The sequence below is a fragment of the Mustela nigripes genome, chromosome 1, assembly GCF_022355385.1.
Source record: "Mustela nigripes isolate SB6536 chromosome 1, MUSNIG.SB6536, whole genome shotgun sequence".
Lineage (NCBI taxonomy): Eukaryota > Metazoa > Chordata > Mammalia > Carnivora > Mustelidae > Mustela > Mustela nigripes.
Window position 1 is genome coordinate 203,878,600 of NC_081557.1, and position 9,944 is coordinate 203,888,543.

Here is a 9,944-nt window from a genome sequence, read left to right on the forward strand (position 1 = left end):
GGTAGAGGGAGCACAAGCACAAGCAGACAGAGTGGCAGGCAGAGTCAGAGGGAGAAGCAGGCTCCTTGCAGAGCAAGGAGCCCGATGTGGGACTCGATCCCAGGACGCTGGGATCATGACCTGAGCTGAAGGCAGCTGCTCAACCAACTGAGCCACCCAGGCATCCCAAGAGAAGGAAGATTTTGATACCAAAATCTGCTAAAAGCAATACAGAAAACATGAAAAATCACAGATCTGTTTTGGTCATGAGTATTAATTGGATGTGAAAAAATTTCACATTCCAAATCCAACAGTATTTTTAAAAGTAATATTTGACCAAACTGGTGTACCCTAGGACTGAATGCAAGGAATATTTACTATTGGGAAATCCACAAATGCTATTTGCTAAATTGATAATTAAAGAAGAACCATATGATCATTTCCATAGGTTCAGAAGAAACATTTGATAAAATATTAGCATTTCATTAATTAAAGAAAAAAAGAAAAAGGTAAATGAGTAGTAGAAGGAAATATCCTTAACCTGAAAAGGAGATTTACCAAAAGAGAGAAAAGAAATGCTACATGAAACATTTTCTCAAATGGGAAGCATGGAAGCGTGTGCAAAACAGAGATGCTCTCTGTTTCCATCTCTGTTCAGCCTTAAATCATGGTTCCTAGGCAGCATAATAAGAGAAGAAAAAAATGAAAAGACTTAAAGAATGAAAAGCAGGAGATAAAATTCCATTTTACTTAACAGTTGATCTAACTGACTACAAAGAGAATTACAAAAAAATTAGCAAGAGAAAGAATTTAGTGAAGGGACGGGCTATAGGATCTGTGTACAGAAGTTACATTTCTCCATACCATCCATAATTTGAAAATGTAGTTTAAATAAAGACGATATTTGTGGGCGCCTGGGTGGCTCAGTGGGTTAAGCCGCTGCCTTCGGCTCAGGTCATGATCTCAGGGTCCTGGGATCGAGTCCCACATCGGGCTCTCTGCTCAGCGGAGAGCCTGCTTCCTCCTCTTTCTCTGCCTGCCTCTCTGCCTACTTGTGATCTCTGTCTGTCAAATAAATAAATAAAATCTTTAAAAAAAAAAAAAAAAAACGACGATATTTGTAACAGCTCCAGAATCTATGCAGTTTCCATGAATAAATCTAATAGAAGTTGCCCACGACCTGTGCATAGAAAGAGATCAAGCATGAGGGAAGAATTTGGAAGACCTGGGATAGATCGTATATTCATTTATAGGAAAAGTGTAAGCTATCTCACTTTCCAAAATTTATCTGTAGATTTTAAAGCCCAAGAAGGATTTTGTAAAATTGAGTGTTTTTAAAACACATTCGTGTAGGGTGGACATGTGATACAGTCACACATGGAATGCTGCTCAGCCGTGGAGAGGAACCGGCTAGAACAGTCTGCAGTGTGGATCCTACAAACTCGGGAGTGGACAGAGGCGCAGCACGCGAATATACATGATACCCTGTTTATAGAAAGCTCAGTTTAGACACAACCAAATGTTTTTAGACACAACCAGTTTTTACATTTTTATAAATTGTTGTATTTAAAATCAGTTATTAACATACTAGCCTTACTAGCATATTATTAGTATTATATAATATAGTTTAGTTAGTATTATAGTATATATTATATATTGTATTATATAGTATATATTATTATATAACATATAATAATATAACATTATTAACATATTATTAGTCTCAGAGGTGGAGGTCAGTGATGCATCAGTTACATCTCACACCCAGTGCTCCTTACATCACGCGCCCTCCTTGCTGCCCGTAGGGACACCATCCCCCTCCACCCACTCCTTCCCCTCCAACAGCCTTCAGTTCGTTTCCTAGAGTTCAGAGTCGCTTACAATTTGTCTCTCTCTCTGATTTCCTCTTATTTTTCCTTCCCTCCGCCTTTGATCCTCTGTTTTGTTTCTTCAGTTCCACATGAGTGAGATAATATAATTGTCTTTCCCTGACTTATTTCACTCAGCATAATACCCTCCAGTTCCATCCATGTTGATGTAAATGGTAAGATTTCATCCTTTCTGTTGGCTGAGTAATAGTCCATTGTATAGATGAACCAGATCTTCTTTATCCATTTGCCTGTTGTGGACATCCAGGCTCTTTCCACTGAAGTACACTTTTTAATGTACACCATTCAGTCCAGCAGCTCCACTCCTGACTGTCTGCCCAACAGAAGCCAGAGTATGTATCCACACAAAAATTTATACATGAATGTTTCCAGAAGTTTTACCTGTGATAGCCAAAAACTGGGGACAACCCAGGTATGCACAGCAGATGAGCAGAGAAACTGTGCTCTGTCCGTCCGGTGGACGCCACTCACCAGGGAAAAGCTTACTCCCGATGAGACATGGAGATGGAGCCCAAAGACAGGTGCTCAGGCCAAGAAGGCAGACAGCAGGTACATACTACGAAGTTGCATGTACCTGAGATGCCAGGAAATGGAAATTCATCCCAGTGACAGCAGATCACTGTTCACCTAGGGCTGGGGCAGTGAGGAGATTACAGCAAAGGGACTTCCTGGAAGTTTTCTGTGTCTTGATTGGAGGGATAGTTACCTGGATTTATTTATCAGCACTGTGAGCTCTGTAGTAACTGCAGTTTATTGTACATAAATTATACCTCAGTGACATATATTTTCAGGGATACTATACCATACATAGGTGTTAAGACTATAAAGAAAAGCAAGGAAATGATCCTAAAAAGCCAGAACGGTGATTACTTTTGGGTTTTGGGGTGGGGACTGCCTGGAGGCGGTGTCCCAGGCTTGCTGCTAGTGCTCCAGTGTATGCCTTCTCAGTTTCTTTCAGCATGCATATCTGGTTTCTCTCCTGCATGTGTGTGATGTTCACACAAAAAAACAGACGAACTGAGCGCCTGGGTCGCTCAGAAGGTTAAGCATCTGCCTTCTGCTCAGGTCATGGGTCCTGGGATCCAGCCCCACATCGGGCTCTCTGCTCAGCAGGGAGCCTGCTTCCCTCTCTCTCTCTGCCTGCCTCTCTGCCTACTTGTGAGCTCTCTCTCATCAAATAAATAATATCTTTGAAATATATATATATGTGTATATATATAAAACAAAACAAAAGAGCAAACGAACTTGGGTTTGATCTGATCCTTCTAGAAGTATAGGAAGAACAGAGCTGCTTTTCTTGTCCATTACAAAGACTTAGAAAGTCACAGAAACAGACTACACAATGCTGAGCTTTGGTTTATGACAAAAGACAGATCAGCAGTAGAAATGAAGGTGTGTTCATAAATGCAGCTGTGAAGGTTTATGTAAGGAAAACTTTTTGGTTGGATCCTCACGTCATCTTACTCAAAGGTCAGCTCTAGGTGGGAAGACTCTAAATGTCACAAGCAAACCTTTTTATTTGATATATAGGTATCTTTTTGACCTTAGAGTAGGGACAGATTTCTTAAAAACGCCAACCATAAAATAAAAAAGATTGATAAATTAAATGACATTAAAATCAACAGTTCTTTAAAGAAAGTGAGGACATGGTGTGTGCAGCACCTCACGGAGAGTTTGTACCAGAACAGATACACATGACAGAACAGGAAAAGACCAGTGCGTGGACAGATGGGCTGTCACAGAAACCCATGATCAGGGACTTGTGGAGAGACCTCCCGCCTGATGGGCTGGGCGTGCAGGGGCAGTGGCTCCCCCACTCCTCGGGGGCACAACGACCATGGAGAAGTTTGGCAGAATCAGGTCAAATCGAAGCCATCCGTTTTACGGAGCCCCGCGGTTGTCTGTCTCTTCTGTGGGGGGTGCTCTTCCAACCTTGGAAACGGGCACATGGCCACCTCCTGGGGGAATTGCATAAAAGCGGGAAGAAAAAGATACAGGATGACTCTGTTCCTGTAAGTGCAGAAATCAGCGCACACAGACCATGGGTGAGGGGCTGCGAGGTTGTGGGCAATTGTCACAGACACCAGGGTGCGGGCTGCATCCTGGGAGAGGATGGCATGGTGCCATGGGGTTGGCAGGGTTGGGCTTCCTTACCTGGGTTAGGGGTGTGTTGATCGAGGCTTTTGTGGTCCCGGTCACCTGGGTACACATGTTCTAGATGTGTAATACGGTCCCTGGCAGACCACATGGAGGCCCAATGGGCAGGAATTGTCAGATCCTTGGGTGTTGGGGGGGGAGGCAGAGCTGGGGGCCTGGGGGCCTGGCTCCAGCTGGCTCAGAGACACCTGTGGACGTTCTTGCCACCATGCGTGGAGAGGCAGGATGCATGTAGCCTCATGGGGACCACTGGGAGTGCCGCCAGAGCAGGGGGACATGGTCCAGGCAGGTTGGTTGTAAGGTTGTAAAGGTGAACAACGAAGGTTGTAAAAGTGACGCCACTAGGACTTGGAGTTCGACCAGCTGTGGCCAGGGAAAGAGAAGTTGAATTCTGGGAGGTGGCACACTGCTCGGGGGCAGGGCAGGGACGGACACATGGCTCTATCCACCTGGACATAGACTGCCTAGCAGGCAACACAAGGAGTTGTGGTTGAGTGATGTAAATGAACACACTTGGGCTACATCTGTGTGACCACAGTAATCATTTTCAGGTTTAATTCAAGTTTCTGCTACTCAGATGAGAGCTGGACAGGTGAGACCTTCAGAAACTGCATAGTTAAGGTTTTTGAAAGGAAGTGTTCCTCATTTAGTAGAGAGTCAGCCATTATTGCCTGGGAAGCAGGTGGCAGAACGTGCTGTTTTTCAGATGCTGTTGGGTGTGCAGGGGTGACCCAGAGCTGGACCCCAGGGCAGCAGGCCTGCCTCTGCTGCCACCCTGAGTGCAGGGAGTGGGGGGGTCGGTGGCAGCGCTGTGACCAAGTCTCACCATGTGAAGTCCCGTGTCCTCTCGCACTCGGGTGTGCATTCGTGGATCAGTGAGGGCGGCTGGGATCTCCGTGGCTTAACACGTGGAGAAGGGCACGGTGGTGGCCATTGGTACGTTTTCAGATGGGCTCATCAGAAACATCCCTTGGGCAGCTTCCCTGGAGGACAAGTTGGAAAAGAAGGACACAGGACACCAGAGGACATTGAGGGCACTCGCCTGTGCCCTGAAGAAGAGGATCCCCATCCTCCTGAGGGCCTTTTCCCACTCTGAAGGGTGGCCAGATGTGGAGGGGTCCTTGACGGCGGGTCTGGCATGCTGAGCGCCCTCCCCCCCCACCCTCCTATCCTGGGAGGACACTGGACTTTGCTGACACAGCTCAGCTGTGGGCTATTTCCTTCTGTGACTGTTTGGCTCTTTGTCTTCACAGATTCTGTTTGGATTCTGCTAGACAGACCCGACAAAGACTGTCCATCAACTGGTCCAATTTTAGCTTGAAAAAAGCCACTTTTGCTGCCCACTGAATGAGGACCACCTGGAGAGGGACGCGTGGAAGGTGGGCCAGGCCCCGGAGCTGCTGTGCTTGCCCAGGGCTGTGCCGGGTGGGCCACCGCACCTGATGCCCCCAGACCGAGAAATCGCCGCTCGGCCTGTGTCAGTGGCTCGTGTGCGTGTATCTGTGAGTGAGGCGTGAGCACAGCGCCGGCCGTTGGATTGCAACAGTAGCTCCCGCCGGCTTCCCACCGTGCGGCCCAGGAGCCGGGGCCGTGGCCAGAGACGCGTTTCATCATCCACGTGGCTCGTTGCCTCTGCATCTCGCCCTGTCCTGTCATCTGTCCCTGCCAGGGCACTGCCGTCACTCAGCTCTCGTGTGCCCTGCATCCCACCTGAAGTGGGCTGGGCGGGCAGGCGCTCTTCCGTTCTCCTCCACAATCTACTGTTTAAGAGTGTACACGTTGCGCTGTTTGTGTCTGACCCCCCTGACTTGTAGCCAGCTTGTGTAAGATCCCTTGCAGAATGAGAAAGTTCAAAAACAAAACCCCACCCAGTACTCACACCATCAAGTCTGTTAGAGAGTGTACGACTGTATTAACACGGAGGCCTGCCTGGCTACTTTTTTAACATATTGTTAAGTAATATTAAAATCATGTCTTTCTTTTTGAAAGATGGAATACATTAGTACAGCAGAAGACCTCGTCTGGCTGCTTTCTGCTGGGGGTGGTGGGGAGTGTGGTGCATGGGGGGCAGGGTGCGGGGAGAGTGGGGGGCAGTGTCCCCCAAGGGGAAGCTGGCCCACCAACCCTGGAGCATCTCCGGGGTCACCCGTGGCAGCAGTTTAGGGGTCCTGGCTCCTGCCCAGTATCCTTCATGCCTCTGTACCCTCCGGGGCCTTCCACCTGCCAGGCAGCACCAGGCCCCAGGGCGGAGTCCAGCCCGGTGCCCAGATAGTTCGGTGAGAGCAGTACTGACACCTAGCAGCAGTGGTATGGGGTCACCACACCCTAACCTACGGGGCTGGGGAGGCAGAGCCGGGTGGCCCAAGGGTCAGCAGGCTGGGACCACATAGAGCCTTACGGGCAGGTGCCCATCCAGCCCCAGGGGAGGGGGGCGGCGTGATATCTAATGAGACTGAAAAGTCACGGGCGTTCAACTGGGTGTGAACGAGGAATAACGGGCGGTATGGAGGGTGAAGGGGGACGGCTGCCTGGTTCCTCTGCGGTCTCTGCAGGCAGGTAGCTTGCAGGAGTCTCTGCGGGAGCCGCTCCCACCCACTTCCCAAGGCCCGGCCAAGCCGTGCCTCTTGGGAAACCTGCTTGTGTGCAGCTGCAGGGATGTGGCGTGTCCCCGAGTGAAGGGGGAGCGATGAGGGCCCTGCGTCCATGTGGAGACGGGAAGAGAGGAAATGGCCTCTGGAAATACTCTGCTGGTTTTGTCTGCAGCATTTCTGGACAGACAAGATGCAGGTAGGAGAGAGGGGGGCAAGAGGGATTCCAAGGCTTTGGTCTGAGCCCCGGGCTGCACGAGGCTGCCTGCCCTGGGGCAGGGGTCAAGTCTGACGTGCCCATCTGACCCCCCAGGTGAGACGTCCGGCGTTGGGATTGCCGTTCATGGACGGAAGGCCACTGCGGAACAAGTGCAGACAGGTCAGGGGTCCAGGTGCCAGAAGCAATGACTCGGGTGGGAGGAGGAGGGCAGCCTAGAGGACACAAGACCGGGAAAGATCGGCCACTGCAGGGCTTCTGTGGTCAAGGTGAGGTCCAAGGACTGACCCCAGGGCTCCTACACTTTGGGGACTTTGACCACAACCCAGTGGGAGCTGGTTTGCAGGAAAACAAGGGTGGGAATGGCAGGTCCTGTAAATAGGAGATAGGCAAGAGGCTGGCTGGTTTGTTTTGCTTTTTTCTAACTAGGTGGGAAGAACAAGCATATCCCTTTGCTCATGGAATGAGCCTGCAAAGCGAGGAATGGGCTGGGCAGTGACCACAGCAGGAGCTGTGTCCTCAAAAGGCCCTGATGCTTCCAAGAGTCCCAAGCCCAGGCCTCCATGGCTCCCGGTGAGGGCAAGGGAGAGCCAGGGCTGGCTGAGCCAGAGCAACAAAGGATGGGAAGGGTTTGGGGATGGGGGGAGCCTGCTCTCTGGGGAAGCTGCCCACCCAGGCCCTTCAAGACCTTGTCCCTGCCCCAGCCTCTTCTCCCCAAGGACAGTCCCACCTCTGAGCCTCCACTTCCATCTGGTAACATGTTGGCTGCTGAAGAACTGCAGGGTCTCACCTGTGACATGAGCAGGACCTTGTCAGGGCCATGAGTGGTGAGGGGAACCCCTGGGTGCCCACTCCTGACACCCCACCTGCCACCTTCCACACCCTTGCTCCCCTCGCACACAAGTGAGCCACCTATGCCTTGTTCTAGGTCTGTACACTTCTGCTCCTGCTGGTTCCTTTGGCTCTTTCCGGGGGGGGGGGGGGGCGTCACTTTACCATCCCCGTTCTCGGAGGATGGATCTGGGGCCTGGGAGGCCCAGGAGAGTCCAGGGGTCGGGGAGATGGAGGGCCGAGGCTGGCAGGGCTTCCCAGGTTCAGCCCCTCCCATGTCCCCAGAGGCAAGGCCCAGGGCCTGGAGGCTTGTCATCGCGGGTCCTAATGCCCAGACACACTGCATTTACAGATGGGGAAGCCAAGGTCCAAGGTGCATCTGCGGGACATCCAGCTCCAATGCTCCTGTCTTCATGGGGCCTAGACCTGGGAGTCGATCCCTGGGGGAGCCTCATAGACCACGATGGACTAGCACCTCCTTTACATGGCAACGGTAATCATGAGATGAAATAAAATAACAATGGCCAGGAAAATGCCCTTTTATTGAACTTTCCATCCTCATGCCATTAAACCAAAATAGTATCAAAAGGAGTATTATGGTACCAGAAAGGATGAACGCTTCTTAATTTAATTAATATTAAAGGAGAAGGAAAAACTTACCTCACAGGTCCCGCTGTTTCTCGGTTTTTTGGTGGTTTTTTTTTTTTTTAAGATTTTATTTATTCATTTCACAGACAGAGATCACAAGTAGGCAGAGAAGCAGGCAGAGAAAGAGAGGGAAGCAGGCTCCTTGCTGAGCAGAGAGCCCAATGCGGGGCTCGATCTCAGGACCCTGGGATCATGACCCGAGCCAAAGGCAGAGGCTTTAACCCACTGAGCCACCCAGGCACCCCTGTTTCTCAGTTTTAAACACCAATAAAAGCACTCAGTCACCCACAGAGTGACGGAACTGAAGTAACTTGAGTCCTGGTCCATCTTCACAGTGACAGGCGACCATTGTCCTGGATCCGCTATTAAAATGTAAGCATAAGCCCCGAGGGGTGGGAGGCCCAGCACAGGGACAACTTCCATGTGCTTCCAAACTGTTAGGAACCGATGCTTGAAACGAGCCAGGAGCCCGCTGTGCCCAGGAGCCCTCTGGCTGGCTTTCCTGGAGGAGACCATGTGGTTACAAGGAAGAGTCCTAAACGTGTGCCAGTGGCACCCGGGAAGGAGGATGACAGCCACGGAGACTGCCACACGCAACTGTGAACCCAAGGAAGCTGTGTACACAGTGTGTTGGGTGTTGGGAGAAACGCTGCACATGACAGTGTTTTCTGCGCGAAGGGGAGGAAACAAGGTAAGTCTCTTGGTGCCCCAGCTTCCAGCCCCGAGGCAGTTTCTAGGCCCAGCACTGGGAGTGGGGGCAGAGCCCTGCAGACCTCATGAGTAGAGCCAGCACAGGCTAGCATTTGGGGAGGCCAGGTGCCTACAGTCTGCCAATGCTGCAGGTGTGGCATAAACTCCTGGGAACCCAAGGGGAAATCACCAGAAAACAGAACGGCTGGAATAGTGTTTCTACCAGCCATGGCAGAAAACCATGTAACACACAGTGCAGACCTCGGGATAGAGGCCTCAGAAAGCTGTGACCTCAGCAGTGGGGTGAAATCAGCCCTCGAGCAAAATAAAAAACAAACCCCAAAAGGATCAAACTGATCCTGAGTATCTTAACTGCCTGCTGGAACAAAGTCTGACATTCTTTAAGGAACACAAAACCAGCCCACACTGGACGAAATTCACAATGGTGGAATCCAGGTAGAAATTACCAGACCGTTCCAAGAGGAAGGAAAATAAAAACCATAATCAAGAGTAATACTAAGCAGAACACAAAATGACAGTTGCTAAATTTGCAGACGGGGACCGTAAAATGGATATTGTAAAACAGCTTAAAAATACACATAAGATGTAAAAGAAATCATGAACAAGATGAAGAAAAATCCAAAAAAGTCCTAAATGAAGTTCTAAAGAAAAAATACAATATCTGAAATGAAAAAATACCCTGGATAGAATTAACAGCAGATCCAAAACCCCTTAGAAAACACCCATGAACTTGATGGCACAGAAGAGAAACGACCAGAAAGAAGCACTGAGAAGAAAAGAGAATGGAAAATGGTAGCCTGTAGGACAGTATTGAGCATTCCAACATACATACGTATCATATGATGATATGGTGAGCTCATATGTATCATACATATAGGATATAATAAATATATGATCTACATGTGGTGATATACATATAGGATA

General features: G+C 49.6%; 1 protein-coding gene across 3 annotated transcripts in view; it reads left to right on the plus strand.

The window, feature by feature from the left end:
• FAM193A (family with sequence similarity 193 member A) overlaps nt 1-6,038 on the plus strand; it is a 166,291-nt gene extending 160,253 nt beyond the window's left edge. For all 3 annotated transcript variants that reach the window (XM_059379674.1, XM_059379694.1, XM_059379683.1), the window contains exon 21: nt 5,279-6,038. In XM_059379674.1, the coding sequence (XP_059235657.1) occupies nt 5,279-5,372 (94 nt within the window). In that variant the 3' untranslated portion in view covers nt 5,373-6,038. The remainder of the gene's footprint in view (nt 1-5,278) is intronic.
• The last annotated feature ends 3,906 nt before the right edge of the window (nt 6,039-9,944 follow it).